General features: G+C 35.6%; 2 protein-coding genes across 5 annotated transcripts; one reads left to right on the top strand and one right to left on the bottom strand.

Moving 5' to 3' along the window:
- The first annotated feature begins 696 nt into the window (after window positions 1–696).
- On the top strand, window positions 697–11,668 carry zbtb40 (zinc finger and BTB domain containing 40). Of its 2 annotated transcripts, none has more exons than XM_042733831.1 (17): window positions 697–847; window positions 1,857–2,329; window positions 2,421–2,542; window positions 3,424–3,616; window positions 3,761–3,882; window positions 4,435–4,606; window positions 4,701–4,837; window positions 4,926–5,121; window positions 5,274–5,392; window positions 6,583–6,742; window positions 6,856–7,215; window positions 8,310–8,516; window positions 8,611–8,775; window positions 8,862–9,076; window positions 9,548–9,707; window positions 9,847–10,073; window positions 11,184–11,668. In XM_042733831.1, exons 2-17 carry the CDS (start codon window positions 1,864–1,866, stop codon window positions 11,382–11,384), a joined length of 3,222 nt encoding a protein of 1,073 aa, XP_042589765.1. In that variant the 5' UTR covers window positions 697–847; window positions 1,857–1,863; the 3' UTR covers window positions 11,385–11,668. The 2 variants fall into 2 exon arrangements, with proteins under 2 accessions (XP_042589765.1, XP_042589767.1); XM_042733833.1 differs by lacking the exon at window positions 697–847 and adding an exon at window positions 859–878.
- A 315-nt stretch (window positions 11,669–11,983) lies between these two features.
- LOC109066476 (probable transmembrane reductase CYB561D1) lies at window positions 11,984–16,280 on the bottom strand. 3 transcript variants are annotated; one of them, XM_019083504.2, is made up of 3 exons: window positions 15,713–16,280; window positions 15,050–15,087; window positions 11,984–14,269 (listed from the first exon to the last, which is right to left on the bottom strand). In XM_019083504.2, exons 1-3 carry the CDS (start codon window positions 15,909–15,911, stop codon window positions 13,766–13,768), a joined length of 741 nt encoding a protein of 246 aa, XP_018939049.2. In that variant the 5' UTR covers window positions 15,912–16,280; the 3' UTR covers window positions 11,984–13,765. The 3 variants fall into 3 exon arrangements, with proteins under 3 accessions (XP_018939049.2, XP_042589769.1, XP_042589771.1); XM_042733835.1 differs by having other exon boundaries at window positions 15,819–16,245; XM_042733837.1 differs by lacking the exon at window positions 15,050–15,087 and having other exon boundaries at window positions 15,819–16,255.
- Between the last annotated feature and the right edge of the window lie 245 nt (window positions 16,281–16,525).

The following is a 16,525-nucleotide window of genomic DNA, read 5'->3' on the forward strand; positions in this document are numbered from 1 at the left end:
TAAAATATGCATATGGTTTTAACCTGCATTGAAAACCCTACTTTTTAAAGCATTTTTACAGAGATGTTATACAAATTTTGATTTATTGCGTAATTTTAATCAGCAGAAATCGGTGTTGCCAATTTACTAATACTTTATTTATTCGGGGGCTTGCAATAAAATTGTATTTTACAGTTGTTGTTTTTTTAACCTTGTTTGACTGCAATAAGCTATCTCTCAAAATATGAAAACATATCTTTAGCAAGAAAACCATAAAGATGTTTCTGAGATGTTTAATTTAAATAAATTTGAAAATAAATATTTATGACAATTGCATAACAAATTTATATTATATTATATTATATTATGCATTTTCCATACAATTATTTTATATGAACTTTTGCAGATGACAGCAGTATCTTACTGGGTCCCAAGTGGTTAATACGACATTATAAAATGTTTTGGAGTGATTTACAACTATAAACTTATCTGGCAATAAAGGGCATTTAATATAATTAATCGGTAATTATTTAAACACACACGATATTCGTGCATTTTGTATCCATAAAGTCATAAAGGTTTTTGGGTGCTTGTCGTGAGTACATGATTGATGTCTGTGGTGGAGTATTTGTCTGTTTCTAACGTTTCTAATCATCCTTTCAAAAGCTTCCTGAAAACCAGCTGTTCTTTATACGCATGCGTATATAAAGGGAGGCAAATCGTGACGCGCATGCGCATTATGTCATGGCTCGCTCATCTGTACGCGCATGCGCACTGTCGGAGTGTTTTGGGCCGAATCTTTATTGCGCAGCGGAATGTTGTCCTTCGAAGGACTTTAAATAAAGAGCTGGATCATTTGAATTTAAAGGTAAAGGGGAAGTGTGTAGCTGTAGTTTACTGTAAGAGGCACAAGCATTTGGTTCTAATATTGTGCTGTTTGTATTTTTTGCTGCTTTTATTTTTTATAGTAGCATCAGATAGCATGTCAGGTTAGCGGCGAACTGAAATGTCACTCACTGCATGTGATTATGGCATCGTTTATCCTTATTATTTCCTTAAACTTGGAATAAACAGGCTAACATGTCTCACTTTCAGTTACAATAACACCGTATGAATTGTGTTTGTTTTCATTTTACTTATATTTCATTTGTCATAATAATTAAATGCTTTTAGAGCAGTTATGGTGTACTATTAGCAGCCGTGGATGAGTAGGTTTCTGTCAAGGACCTCTTGCACTTTAATTTAGGAACAGGATATGTATATTTCACTCCAAAAAAAATGTTTGGTCGTCTTTGAGCACGTTTTTTATTTTATTTTATTTTTTATTATTATTTTTTTTTTTGTCTTGTCTCCCATTACAAATATCTAGAACATCTTAAACCTTTAAATGCAAGTTTTGAGAAGGAAAATGGCTTAAGAAAATACATCTTGTTTTCTGAAAGAAAAAAAAAAGCTCCAAGTGAGTTTATCAGAAAAATAAATGGAATAAGGGATAATAATAATGAGGGAAATAATATTATTTTTATATAAGCATAATTTTTTGCTTCCAATATCTAAACTTACTTAAATAAAGATACATTTACTTGAGTGGGAGAATAACTTAAGACATGAAGTCTTGTTTTTTGAGGCTAAATAAATAAATAAAAATTAATTGAATTGTTTGAAATATTTCAAATAGAATACCTTACGTTTACTTGCAAACCAAAATAATTTAAGATATTGACTCTAAGTTTATGCTCAAAACAAGCTCAAATATCTGTCAGTGGGGTCAGAAACTATATAATTTTTTTCTTAACACGTTGACATATTGTTTTCTCACTTTAAGGATAAACTTACTTGATTCATTGTTCTGCATTTCCTCTTTTGCACCTCTACAGGTACAAGATGGAGCTCCCAAACTACAGCCGGCAGCTCATGCAGCAGCTGCATGCTTTACGTAAAGAGAAGCAGTTTTGCGACTGCTCCATCCTGGTGGGTGAGACCCCGCACCCCGCTCACAAGCTAGTGCTGGCGGCCTCCAGTATGTTATTTAAGTCTGTTCTGGAAGGTTCTGACAGCATCTCGATCGACACAGATTTACTGTCCTCTCGAGAGTTTTCTTCTCTTCTGGACATGGTGTACACTGGTAAACTGCCTCCCGGTAAACACAACTTCACCCGACTCATCGCCGCTGCAGACAGCTTGCAGATGTTTGATGTGGCCGTTGGCTGTAAGAACATTCTCACTGACCTCATGAAGCAGACTTCTGTGGAAACTGAGACTGAGGCGATGAATCCTCAAGTTATTAAACATTGTGTTAAGGAGCCGTCTGAATCAGAAGAGCTTAAAAAGGCCAAAAATAGTTTTGAAGGTAAAAAATTTACTTATTAATAGTAGAGATTCCTGTTTGAGATCACTTTGTTCCAGTGGTTTTTATGAATGATGTTTATTTCTATTTTCAGAGGACAGTGCAGTTGAGTTGATCTCTCAAAATCAAGCTGGTATCACAAAAATCCTCCAGAATGGACGCTTATATGTTAAGGTTCTTGAAATGTGGGATACAGTATCCACAGAAGAGCGCCAGGTGAAATCATAATAAAAAAAGAGATAAAAGTTTTGATAATTCAATTCTTAAATAAAGTTCACACAAAAATGAAGATTTGCTAAAATTTACTCACTCTCAGGCCTTCATCATTACAGATTTGAGGAAATGTAGCACTACTTCACTTGCTCGCCAATGGATCCTCTTTAGTGAATGGGTGCCGTCAAAATGGGACTCCAAACAGCTGATAAAAACATCACAGTAATCAACAAGTAATCCACACGACTCCAGTCTATTAGTTAACATCTTTTGAAGTGAAAGGTTGTGTATTTGTAATAAACAAATCCATCATTAAACATTTTTGACTTCATGCCATTGCTCAAAATAATTTGTAATAATGCTTCCTACAGTGAAAGGGTGTTGTCCTCTCACATCAAAATCCACTAACATATTTGTTTACAACTGTTTTTGCTTGTAAACAGTGTTTGATTTCAACATTTTTCACTGGAGAAAGCAATATTATGGATAGAGGACTCATTTTAGCCTGAAGCGAAAAGCTAAAAAATGTAATGATGAACTGTTTATTGTATTAAAAACATGCAGCTTTTCACCTTACTAGACATTAATTGATGAACTGGAGATGTGTGGATTATTTCTGGATTATTGTGATGTTTTTATCAGCTGTTTGGACTCTCATTCTGACGGCACCCATTCACTGCAAGTATCTTTTGGAGAGCTAGTCACTTAATGTTTAATTTTCTCCAAATCTCTAATAAACAAACTCATCTACATTTTGGATGGCCAGAGGGTAAATAAATATTCAGCAAATCTTCAGTTTAGAATGAACTGTTCCTTTAAAGCATATTGATGATCTAAAGAAACAGTTAGGACTGGATTCAGACGTTACTCCTGATCTTCTGCAGGTCATATTGGAGAGCTTCAGAGGAGATCCATCAGCAGATGAGGTTTACCAGCGCCTGCTAAACTTTGTGAAAGTTGAGAAAGTTCTGTCAGCTCAAACAGTCCTTACTTTGTTAGAACAGCTAAAATGTTTAAATCCTGAGCCGGGGTCAGTTTTGGAGGACAAGGGAAACAAGAGTTGTCCCGAACCAGAAGGTAAGCTGACCTGGGTTGAGTGAAAGTGTGAAGTTTTGAATCACGGGGTATTAAAAGTATACTAAAATGACTAAACATTTCAGGCAGAATTTGCTAAACTTTGAGTGAATGTACAAATAAAGAGACTGGTCTCTTTACTTACAGTTCCTGCATCAGGAGTTCGGTGGTCTATATCAGAACTATCTCATCACCTCTCCAGTGTCAGCAACCTCTCAGAGCTTTTGACCAACGCAGTTAACACATGTACAAATGAAGTGGAAAAAGAGGTATATTTGTCCCTTACAGTTTTTTATATAGAACAGTACAACAGTACACACTGGTTATAATCTGTGATATATACACTACCATTTAAAGGTTTGAGGTTAGTTAGATTTATTGAATGTTTTTGGAAAGTCTCTTATGGTTACAGAGGCTGCATTTATTTGAGAGAAAAAAATGCAGTAAAAACAATACTTTTGTGAAATGTTATTACAATTTGAAATAACCATTGTCTATTTGAATATATTTTAAAATGTAATTTATTCCTGTGTTGCAAAGCTGAAATTACGCCAGTCTTCAATGTCACATGATCAAACATTTCTCATTATTATAAGCTGAAAACAGTAGTTGCTTAACATTTTTATGTAAAACCTGATACATTTTTTATGATTCTTTAATGAGTAGAAAGTTCAAAAGAAAAGCTTTTATTTGAAATAGAAATCTTTTGACCAATTGAATGCATCCTTGCTGAATAAAGTATTAATTTCTTTCCAACAACAACAAAAAATCCCACTGATGCCAAACTTTTAAACTCAGTGTATGTGTCTGTTCTTCCTAAGGTAGTGCTGCAGTGCTGTTCTTTTCCATCCTCTGTGGAGGTGGTGGAAAGTTTGTTATGTAAACTCCGAGAGATGACCATAAGTGAAGAAACGTTGCTGATGCTGCTCCATGAGGTGAAGGAAAGCTCCTCAGATGTGCTTCAGTTTCTGCAGGCCCTGAAAGAAGCAAGGGGTATGAACAGCGAAACGTGGCAACAACACCTAATCTGTTTCATCACACAGCAAATTCCCTCAGCTAATACTTCTGATGACTTATTCTCTGTCAGATGACACAACAGAAGACAGCAGTGGGATGGATTTGTTGCGAATGTATCAGAACAGACTCACAGAACTGAATCTAGACCTCCAGCTTATCGAACAGAGCCTTAAAATGGGTCCAGATATGAATGCAAATGAGAGAGAGGTACCTGTGTTGCATTATTAATCGACGTTTTAGAGTGGATGCAATGCAAGGAAACAGCTTTTAAATGTATATATTTGTGTCCATTCAGTGTGTTAAAGCTCTTCTGGGACAGAAAGGAGATGCTGAGGTGGTTGGGAGGCTGATATCTGCAGCGCTGGATGGTTCACTGCAGGCAGTGACTGTTTGGAGGCTTCTGCTGTGGATAGAGACACACAGTCCAGAGCTGCAGCTCCTCATGCAGGAGGTCAAGGAGAAGGCAAACGCTCAAAAACTTCTCCAAACCAGTGAGTGTTAAAAAGACTTTGAATCAACACACTGCTTTTGGTCACTAGCTTTGTAATTCTCTGAAAGGGTGAGTGTAAATTGCATCTTTAATAAGTGAATTAAACCCATTGCTCTGTGTACCAAAATATTTTTGCTGTGTTTTGTTTTTTAGTTAAAGACATAGATGTGCTCTTTAAGCACAAATCACTCATTCTGGAAACAATCAGTGACATTAACCTGCTCGAACAAGGTTTGAACACAATGGATCATGGGACAGAGCAATTTGCTGAGGTAAGAGCTGGAGGAAAAATATACTAAATATATTAAATATATGCCTTAATTTGCATACAGCACATACTGAACAGTGTGTGTGTGTGTGTGTATATATATATATATACACACACATATACACACACACACACACACACTCACAGTTCTGACGTCAGTTTGATATGGTTTCGGTTTACAGCAGATGGAAAAAACTTAAACATAAAATAGCTTTTTTAAATCAATAACCAACTTACTGAACAAATTGCTCTTACTTAAAATATATTAAATTATAATTCAAATTTTCTTAGGGATAAAAATCTACGTCAGCTTGTGATCTAAACTATAGGGAGCACTTTTACATTATTATAAGGTAACAATTAACAACAGAGCCCAAACTTACATTGAATAACTATTTATTTTTAAATATAATAATCAGCAGTCAACTTAAAAAAATTGTATGCAAACATGTAAATTGCACATAATGCAGTTTTTAAATTAAATTGTAAGTTCTATTTGTTGTTGAAATATATTCATTTACACAGTGGCTGTCAAAAGCTGTTGCATAACAGATTTATTTAAACAATTAAATAAAATTAAGACATCACTAACTATAAGTAAAATACGATGAGTATATAATATTTTGCAAAATGCTCTTCTCTAGACTTAATTTCTCATATATATCAAAAGTTTGGTTTTGTATGATTTTTTTAAAGATGTAATTAATTTATGCCTTTGATGACAAAGCTGACTTTCAGTTTTCGGTGGTCAAGAAAGATTTCTTATTATCGATGCTTAAAATAGGTCTTAATATTTTTGTGGAAACTGTGATACTTTTTTTGCTGAATTCTTTGAGAAATAGAAAGTTCAAAAGAACAGCATTTATATGAAATGGAAAACCTTTTGTAACATTGTAATTCTTTACTGTCACTTTTGATCAATTCCATGTGTCCTTGCTGAATAAAATGATTAATTTCTTTCGAAATAATAATTAAAACAAAACTTACCGATCACAAGCTTTTTAAATGCTAGTGTAGTTTTGACAGTATTAGTATTAGTCTAAAATGCACAGATGCATATTTAAAAATCCACTCAGACACCTTTGCTTACACTCTATAAATTAGAATAATAAACTAACTGCATACTCTTGTGTTTCCTGCAGAGTAAATAAAATAAAATTCAACATTATATAATATTACTTTTGTGCGTCCCAGTTTCTCCAGAGCTGTCGGAGAGCCGATGGTGAGCTGGAGTCAGTTCATCAGACTGTCGAGAGAGTTTTGAGTCGTGACTCAGAGTTTGCCAGTTCACTGTGCCAGCTGCTGTCTGCCAACCAGCAGAACGTCCCGCAGCTGAAAGACCTCAAACATACCGGTGAAGACCTTTCAGAGCATGGAGATTTCTGTCCAAGTGACATGATAGTTAGGCATCACTTTGAAAGTATCTGATGGAAACAATCTTTTATATTTTATTCTTTTTCTAAATAGGGCCTCTGCCAGATTCTGCTAAATCTGAGGTTGAGCAGGAAGGATCTACCGCAGACTCTGAGGAAGATGATGGTGAAGACCCCAAAACAAAAGGCCGAAGAAAGTCTGTCCCTGTGTCATACCGCTGTGAGTGGTGTAATAAGGCGTTTGACTTTAAGTGTCGTCTGATAAAGCATAAGAAAGGCTGTTCCCTTGCGCCGGGGAAGGAGCAGCGCTGCTCAGAGTGTTCAATGGCCTTTCCGACACTGAAGAGCCTTCACCAGCACTGCATGGAAGTCCATGGTGGCCCTCCGGCGAAGAAGAAGAAAACAGAACAAGTGTCATGTGACATGTGCGAAAAAACTTTCAAACACTCTTCAGGTATGCAGTGATCCTTTTCAAGTTGAACAAATGCTGGCTCATACCAGTGACATAGATCCAAAACTGGCCTGCAACAGTATCCTCTTATAAATAATAATTTAGTGTTTCTCTTCATTATGATGTCAAAAGTACTTGAAAACTTGAAGTCATTGTTTTAATTTAATTTGTAATTATCATTAGTATAATAATATTTAGTAACTCTTAATTTGAAGGTGTCCTTTTTACGTTACATGTACTTACTATTATAATTATTTATTCATAATTATATATTTATTACTATTATAATAAAAACAATTAGTTATGCATAATTACATGCAAGTAACCCTAAGCCAAACCCTAATCCTAACCCTAACCATATATTTAGTACATGTAGTTAATTAATATTATTCAGTACTTAAATGTATAATTACACTGTAACAAGGACACCTGAAAATAAAGTGTAACCTAATATTTATATTAATATTTAACTTTAACAACAACGATTTAGTACATTAAATGTAATTTTTTTTTTTTATTTTATATTTCTGTTTATATAACAAATTAAATAATATTAATTATCATTATGTACATAATAATAATATAGATATTGTGTATGTTATGAATGAAAATACGCACTATAATACTAGTTGCTAATATGATTATACAAAAAAATATTTATTATTATTATTATTATTATTAAGCTAAATGTTATTGAAAACACTTGTTTATTTAAAAACAATATGCAATATATTGTTATTCTTAACATATATTATACATATTATGTTATTAATTATGAATTAAATGATAATAATAATAATAATATACACTATTATTAGTAGTATTATTGTTAGTGTTATTATTAGAATTATTATTATTATTATTGTTATTAATTAAATAAACAAGTGTTTTCATTAGCATGTTACTTTTTGCTATGGTATTAGAATTGGTATAGAGTGTCCTAGAAACTTTACTGGTATGAAATGTTGAAATGTAAAAACAATACATCTAAAATTAAATTTAAAATAAATATGTGAAAGGTGAAAAGTGCCGGACCTTAGACACCAATCACTCTTTTGTCAGCACTGTTTTATGTGTTCAGTGCTTATATCTTTCAGGTCTTTTATATCATAAACGCACTGAACATTTCGAGGAGAGACCGTACGCATGCGAGGAGTGCGGGGCGAAGTTTGCTGCCACCTCGTCTCTGAAGAACCACATGCGCCTACACACAGGAGAAAAACCCTTCCACTGCAAACACTGTGACATGAGCTTTTCCGTGGCTGCTGCTCTCTCGTACCACACCAAGAAGAAGCATGCTGAGGGTGAGATGGTTCAAACATGTTTTGTACGTATATCATGTATATATCATATATAGCAAATGTGGAAACCAACGTGGCGAAATTTCTGCATTTGCAGGAAAAATGTACTGCTGTCAGTACTGCTCGGCCTCATTTGCTCAGTCCATTGAGCTGACGCGTCACGTCCGCACGCACACGGGAGACAAACCTTATGTCTGCAGGGAATGCGGCAAAGGCTTCAAACAAGCCAACGGGCTGTCCGTCCATCTCCAGAACTTTCATAGTGAGCACATCCACACCGGTCACTTGATACGCTTCACTTTCTAATAAACACAAACTAAACTAGTGACATGTGATTTGTCTCGTCAGACATTACAGAACCACATGACTGCCAGAAATGCCGAGTGAGCTTCTCTTCTCTGGACGAGCTCCGACAGCACATCCAGGAGGTGCATCCGAAAGAGCTGCACCAATGTCTCGAGTGCAGCAAGATCTTCAACAGCGAAGCCAATCTGGAGAAACACATGAACATTCACGACGGCAACAAACCTTACAGCTGCAAGACGTGTAAAAAGTCCTATCAGGTAAGAACAACACACTTCATCTGTTGAATGATAAAGGAGTATTTCTCTTACAACAGAAACTTGTTACAACGTAGCTCTCTTTTTGTGCAATTTGCTTAAAAGGGCAATGTTTATGCATGAAACAAACAAGTACAGTGACCCCAAAATGTATTTTGATACTTAACCTACACATAAAAATAAATACATATAATTGCATTTGATACAAAATATCAAACCCAATGATATTTATTTTAAATTTATATTTATGAATATAGAAGAAGCATTTATCCAAGGGCAACATTATAACATTATATTGTTCTTTTATAATAATACATTTTTTTATAATTGTATAATCTAATATTAAATATATTATTATTTAAATAATATGTGTATTTATTTTATATATATATTTGTATGCATTTATTTTAAATATATAAGCTAAAATATAAAATAAACAAAAATGTAATGATTTTGCATGTGTTTCTGTTTCAGACACTCTCTGGTCTGTGGTACCACAATCGTACGGCTCACCCCGAGAGCGCCTCTGCCCAGAGCAACAAAGCCATCAAATCTCTGCTGCAGTGTGACAAGTGTGACAAGACATTTAGCAACCGAAATAGTCTGTTAAAACACCAGATAACCAATCACAAAGGTAAGGAGTGACCACTGATCCTAGAAAGTCATTACTACTGTTACTGTTAGTTACATTTACCGTGTGCTAGTATTGATCGTGTGTGTGTGTGTGTGTGTGTGTGTGTGTGTGTGTGTGTGTGTGTGTGTGTGTTGTTCAGAAGTGCACTTGTGGAAGTGTGTGAACTGTGACAGCACTATGACGAGCGAGCAGGAGCTACAGCAGCACATATGCAGCGGTCAGGCGAGTCAGACCGGCTCTGTGTTCAGCTGTATGGTCTGCTCTCTCCACTTCACCTCAGAGCCTGAGTTCCAGCAGCACTTCCTGTCCAAACATCTGCAGGTCATGCAAGAGGAAGCACAGACACAGGCCTCCAGTGCTCAAATGGTGACGCCCCGACCTCTCATAATGCCCCAAATCAAAAATCTCTCATATTCAAACATTTAAAGGGATAGTTTACCCAAAAATTCTGTCATTTAATTACTCACCCTCATGTCGTTCCTGACCTGTAAGACCTGTTCATCTTCAGAACACAAACTAAGATATTTTTGATGAAATCCGAGAGCTTTATGATCTGCATAGACAGCAACACAACTACCACTTTCAAGGCCCAGAAAATTAGTAAGGACACTGTTCAAATGCATCCCGGTACTCTTATGAAAGTATGACACAGAAGAGAAGAAATTGTTTAATAAAGTTGCTATTTTTGTTTTCTTCTAAAGTCACAATTTTTGTTGTTTTCACAAAAAGTGTTCTTGTAGCTTTGTAAAATTAAGGTTGAACCACTGATGTCACATGGACTATTTTAATGATGTCCTTGCTACCTTTCTGTGGCTTGAACGTGTCACTTGCATTACTTTCTATGTCAGGTCAGAAAGCTCTCGGATTTCATCAAAAATATCTTAATTCCCGTCTCGAATATGAACGAAGGTCTTATGGATTTGGAACAACATGAGGGTGAGTAATTAATGACAGAACTTTCATTTTTGGGTGAAATATCTCTTTAAGAAATTAGAAATTGTGCATTTATTTGTAGGAAGTGAAATTAAGTTTATTCTGCAATGCAAATATTATTTAAAAGGATGATGAACGTACATAGTACTTTAAAAAAAAATAATATGAGGATCATACTGTTATCCATGAATTCCATCTGTTTTACTTAATGATTAAATGATTTCACTGCAATAACAGTTATAATATACACTATAATTTTTTGGGGTTTTATTAGTGTTATTGATGTATAATTATTATTATAAATAAAATAAATGAACAAGTGTTTGCATTAGCACATACATTTTTACTATTCTATCAAAATTGGTATAAATGATCATGAAATTTCACTGGTATCGTTTACGGAAATGTGAAAACACTATCTTCAATATATTTATTAAACAAAACATGCCAAATGCCAATAATTAGTAAAGATTTAATCATAAATTATTCATTTTAGAAAATGGCTTCCTTGTCAACAAACAAGGTATTTGTGACTCTTTCCAGGTGATTCAGTGTGAGGATGCAGCCGGTCAAGAGGAAGAGCAAGTGATTAGCCTCGACCAATCCCAGATTGAAGGGTCGCCGCAGGTGTTTGTGGCTCTGGGTGATCAGCAGGAAGCTGCCAGCGGCTCTGGAATCGTGACCGTCAGCATGGAGGATCTACTGAACGGCACCGTCACGCTCATCTGTGAAGAGGGCCAGTGAACTCTGAGCCACATGGCTTTACGATCATGACTTTTCTTTGAAACCGAGTGCTGATGTTTCTTTTACATGGGATTACACATGGTCCTAAAGGACTTCAGCCCTTGTGATTTTACCAATCAAGTTTTTTTTTTTTTTTTTTTTTTTTTTTCAAGAATGAATATGATTTTTAACGAACACAGGTTTAGTCTCTGGGTCACTTGATTTGTTTTTTCCTCTTGGAAGAGTGTTTTCAGGCTTATCGTACACAAGCATGCAAAATCCATGATAAAAATAATGCAAGATGACGTCAGTCTGAATCTCTTTTCATTGTGTTTCATTATGAACTATTTATTTAGCACAAACGGATTTTAAATGAGAAAAGTCACTTGTATTTGTTTCCAACACATTATCTACCTCTGATCAAGCTTCATGCTTAATGATTGTTTTTCTGCTAAAAAATAACTTGTGACCAAGCGGACTGTTTGATTAACTTTTCATTCCTACAATGGGATGAATGCAATTTTAAATAGAGATTTAAATAGAGAATTAACTTTATAAAAGTATAAATGGCAAATATTATTAAAAGTATGACTTCATAAGCAGGTAAAACATTACAAGACTTTTTGTAAATTATAAATTTATTTAACAGAAATTCACAAAGCATTGATTAAAAACAATCATTTACTGTTCATATGAAAGACAACACCAACCCTCAAATACTTCTCATACAGTAAGGTTTATAGCGTAAAATAGTCAAAAATATATATAGCTTTTAGTTGATATGCCAGTAATTCGTAGACAACCCTGAGTCATTGTTTTTTACATTCATAAGAGTGTAGCTTTTAAATCTTAAAATCTGACCACACTGTGCAGTTACACAAAAAAATATCTGTACACTCAATAGAAACTTTTGATGTTGAATCAATACATTAAACATTCTGAATTAAACTGCAGTTCATCACAATTCAGTCAGAGTCCAATGCACATAAACATTATAACAGTTGACTGTTCAGTATTCAGTACAAAAATAATACAGGCATAAATAAACACGAGACACAAACAAATAATTTCTAGTTATCATGTGCCACATAATGCAAAGAACTATGCTTGTTTTGGCTTCACAAATAAAGCTTTAAAGCAACAGGTGCGCACATTAATTTGCTTATTTTACTGTCCAGACTCAATATGCACAATATAAAAATATCAAAATAAAATTTACTGAATCCAATGTAGATGAGTTTGTTTCTTGTGGATTACTGTGATGATTTTATCAGCTGTTAGGACTCACATTCTGACGGCACCCATTCACTGCATTGGTGAGAAAGAGATGTAATGCTAAATTTCTCCAAATCTGTTCTGATGAAGAATCAAACTCATCTACATCTCGGATGGCCTGACGGTGAGTAAACTTCTAGCAATTTTTGGATGAATTACCACTGTAAAAATACACACACACACACACAAGCTGGTTATCAGCCATAATAAAAATAAATGTGGGGTACGACAAATTACTCCTTGCATTCCTAGAGCAGACAAAGAAAAAACCTTTCAAAAGAACTCATTTTTATGTCATGTTGTTTATGTCAGTATCGTACAGACTGTCATATGGATGAAGGCACACAATCAAATACTGCAACATTAACAAACAGAACAACAGCACTCTAAAATAATGCAAAACTCACACAGACAGTGTTGAAAGAAGAGAAGAACGTGACGATGCATATAACATTTCCAAGCTTGCTATAATACAATAATCATATTCTTGCAATGCAAATGTTCGTTTTCCCAGAGTGCCGCAATGCTCCCTATTCAAAATATGCAAAATGCAACCATTTTTTTTCAGTGCATAGTCTTTGGGAACAAGAGCATCTGAAAAATAAAATCCCAGGTAGAATCTGAAATAAATTACCTGAGGTTTCACAATAAATCACAAGGACTCGCTGGATCATGTAATCATTAACAGCATATTCACTTCCTTAAAGTGACTACATACACTTCACTAATGACCTTAAAGGGATAGTTCACCCAAAAATGAAAATTCTTTCATTAATTACACACCCTCATGTCGTTACAAACCTGTAAGACATTCATTTATCTTTGGAATACAAATTAAGCTATTTTTGATGTAATCCAAGAGCTTTCTGTCCCTGTATAGACAGCAATGTAACTGATATGTAGACTCAGAAAGTCGTTGAATAAAGTTATTTTTGTTTTCTTTGCGCACAAAAAGTATTCTTGCAGCTTAGCAAATCCACTGATGTCACTTGGAGAGACAAAATGTTAAGTGAGTGCACATCATTTAAAATATCAAACTGTGTTGTTTTTTATGTCATCACAGAGTAGAGCTTCTTCTAAGCCCTCTATAGTCCAAATAAATAGGCTCTAATTTGAGGCTTTAGTTTTCAGATAGTAATCTTCTTTTTTGGCAGGAAGGCACTAGTGATTTGGTTCATCACCACTAAGGCAGGAAAAAGTGGGAGGAGTAGGAATACATACCAGACTGTGCCTGTCACCGATGCTTGAAACCAGTCTGTAAACATGGCTGACATGACCGTGACGGTGGCCAGCAGGTAGGCCAACAGACCACAGGTGGCATGATACAGTCTCAACCGAGGAAACGAGCGAGTGCTGATGAGTTTGGGGAAGAGGAGAAAGACGCCACAGATCGCCTGCAGCACGGTAGCAGCCATCGTAGTGACTCCCAGCAGGCTGTGCCAGGAAGTGAAGTGAGGATGCTCCTTTATGTTCTTGCTGGCCACCATGAAGCCAAATCCTGTAGCTCCACACACCAGCAGCACAGCCTGGAAGAACCAGTGCAGACGGACCTTCCACTTACGGGATTTGAAGCAGAACGGGCTGCACTCGGCAGAGAAAAGCAGGATCCCTTCTGTCATGCACAGGCAAAACTAAAACAGAAGAGAGAAAAAGTAAAGCTTTCATGAAGACCCTTAAAGGTACATAAAACAGCAGTTTTTGAAAAAGTCTCTACGCATCATCTTAGTGTCTAAAAACGTGAGATGCGGGCCTCAGAAAAGTTTTTCAAAAAAGTGCAATGCAGAATGCCTCTTCTGCCATGACAAAACACTTGCCAAGCCAAATTGCTACTGTAAAAAAAAATTGCTTGTCCCGCCTCCAGGGTTGATTGGTCCATTGTTTTGGAGTTTACAGTAATAAGCATGATGAGCGTGTAAAAGTTGAAATTCTTTAAAATGCTGCACTCGTATATAAGACTGTAAAAGATGCGGGCGCACCGGTCGTTCACGTCTGTCTAGAGCGTGATTACATAAAAATGAACATTTTCAGGATTCTTTTATGAATAGAAAGGCTGACTATTTTCTCAACTGTACATGGGTCAAAATCTGAGACTGACCTCTGTCAGGTCATGTCACATTATTAGTACAGAATGTGTTATCTTTGTCATCAAGGTGAATGTAATCAGATTCCCACGGAAAAAGCAGCTGAAGCTAATTCCATTGGCTTTGTGTTTCACTACACCCAATTCATTATTTACAAAAGACATATTTTATTCATTCCCTGAGAGGCTGAACTTCACTGAGACACAGTGCATTATTAAAAACTCCAGGAATCATTATATATATAAAATATTATCCTTTCATCAAACTATGCCTGAAAACATGATAGACTGTATAATATTTTATTGTGTATTTGAATGTATAAAAATTTACCCCAAGTGACATGCAGACAGGATGCCATGAGAAGAGACCTGAAATTAATAAACACAGGAGATTTTTAATATTTGGAAATACTTCATATTAATTTTAATTTTATTACCAAAAAATATAAGCTTATTAGTTTATGGTCATATTACAGAATTACCGTGGTACAAGTCCAAAAATCATAGTAATACCATGGTTATTTTTTGTACTTTCAAACTGAAACATCAAAATACTGTTACATCACCATGGTACATCTTGTCAAAATCATTGTAATATCACAGTACTTTGATACATACTGTACCATGGTAGTGATTGATTATAATAACCCATGGTACTCCAATGTACTCTATAAAATATCATAGTACACTTCCAAAACATGGTACTACCATGGTAACATCTGAAACCCAAGGTATTTCTTGTTTTATTGTAGAAATTGATACATTTGGAGTAGAAATGACAAGGCCCTTTCACTTCTATATACTCAGAGACATATTATTCATAAATCAATTTAGGCATATATTTAACATGTATCTGTCAGTTATTGTATGTGTTTTTGTTTTATGTTATTAATACTTATAAAGTATTACCAATATTTTTTAACACCATAAATTGTCATAGTAGGCTACTATCATATTTTTGGACATGTACTATGGTATTTTTAAGTAACGTTACCTCGAATTTCTATGACATTACCGTCTGATAGCATCACTACACCGTGGCACTGCCACAGCACTTGTTGTAAATGAAAGCGCTGATGTTCAGAAGCGCAGGGACTCACTTGTTCCTGGTCTGGACAGTACGGATGCGAGGAGGACCAGACCCAGTGAGATGATGTGCGCAGCGAGCACAGCGGCTCTGCGCAGCCACACATAGATCCTGAACTCCCGCATCCCGAGCCCCTCTGCACCCGCCTCGCTGCACTCCACACCCGAGGACCAGCGCGTCCCTCTCGCCATGCCTGAGGATTAATTCGCAGCTCACACTTTCACATGCACGCCTAAACCACACAATAAATATACATCTCAAGTGTCATTTATAATGAGCTTCAAAAAACCTGATATTTTTAGATCCGAAACGCATAATATTTTAATTTATGAAATATCTGGGTAAAATGAAACATGCGGTAGCTAGGTTGTTATTCCTGTTGGGTGCCATTTTCGTGTTTGTGACAGCGATACTTAAAAATGCAATGTATTTCCTGGATTGAAGTCCTACAGTAAAGGACTGCCTCTTAATATTCAGGAGCCATGCAGTTGTGATTGGACGATTACCAAGCAACGCGAATGAGACTAATTAATATTCAACAGCCAAGCTTTCGCTATTGGAGCGCAGCCGAGGAACGTCAGCATATTTTTTTAATATTAAAAATAAACATGATACGTAACTGTAACTTAATTATTCATGAGCTAAGCTTCTGCCGGTAGTTACGCATGCGCAGGGAGACCTCTAACGGCGAACAGGTGACCCGTTTTCACACACAAAACT

This window comes from Cyprinus carpio, chromosome B11, assembly GCF_018340385.1.
Source record: "Cyprinus carpio isolate SPL01 chromosome B11, ASM1834038v1, whole genome shotgun sequence".
NCBI lineage: Eukaryota > Metazoa > Chordata > Actinopteri > Cypriniformes > Cyprinidae > Cyprinus > Cyprinus carpio.

Coding starts and splice junctions, on each gene's coding strand:
- zbtb40 (XM_042733831.1), top strand. CDS start 1,864: ATGGAGCTCCCAAACTACAGCCGGCAGCTCATGCAGCAGCTGCATGCT. Junction 2,543..3,423: donor TATCCACAGAAGAGCGCCAG/GTGAAATCATAA, acceptor GATCTTCTGCAG/GTCATATTGGAGAGCTTCAG. Junction 6,743..6,855: donor GAAAGACCTCAAACATACCG/GTGAAGACCTTT, acceptor TTTTCTAAATAG/GGCCTCTGCCAGATTCTGCT.
- LOC109066476 (XM_019083504.2), bottom strand. CDS start 15,911: ATGTGTGGCTGCGCAGAGCCGCTGTGCTCGCTGCGCACATCATCTCAC. Junction 15,088..15,712: donor TAATGTCATAGAAATTCGAG/GTAACGTTACTT, acceptor TATTAATTTCAG/GTCTCTTCTCATGGCATCCT. Junction 14,270..15,049: donor CTGTCTGCATGTCACTTGGG/GTAAATTTTTAT, acceptor CTTCTGTTTTAG/TTTTGCCTGTGCATGACAGA.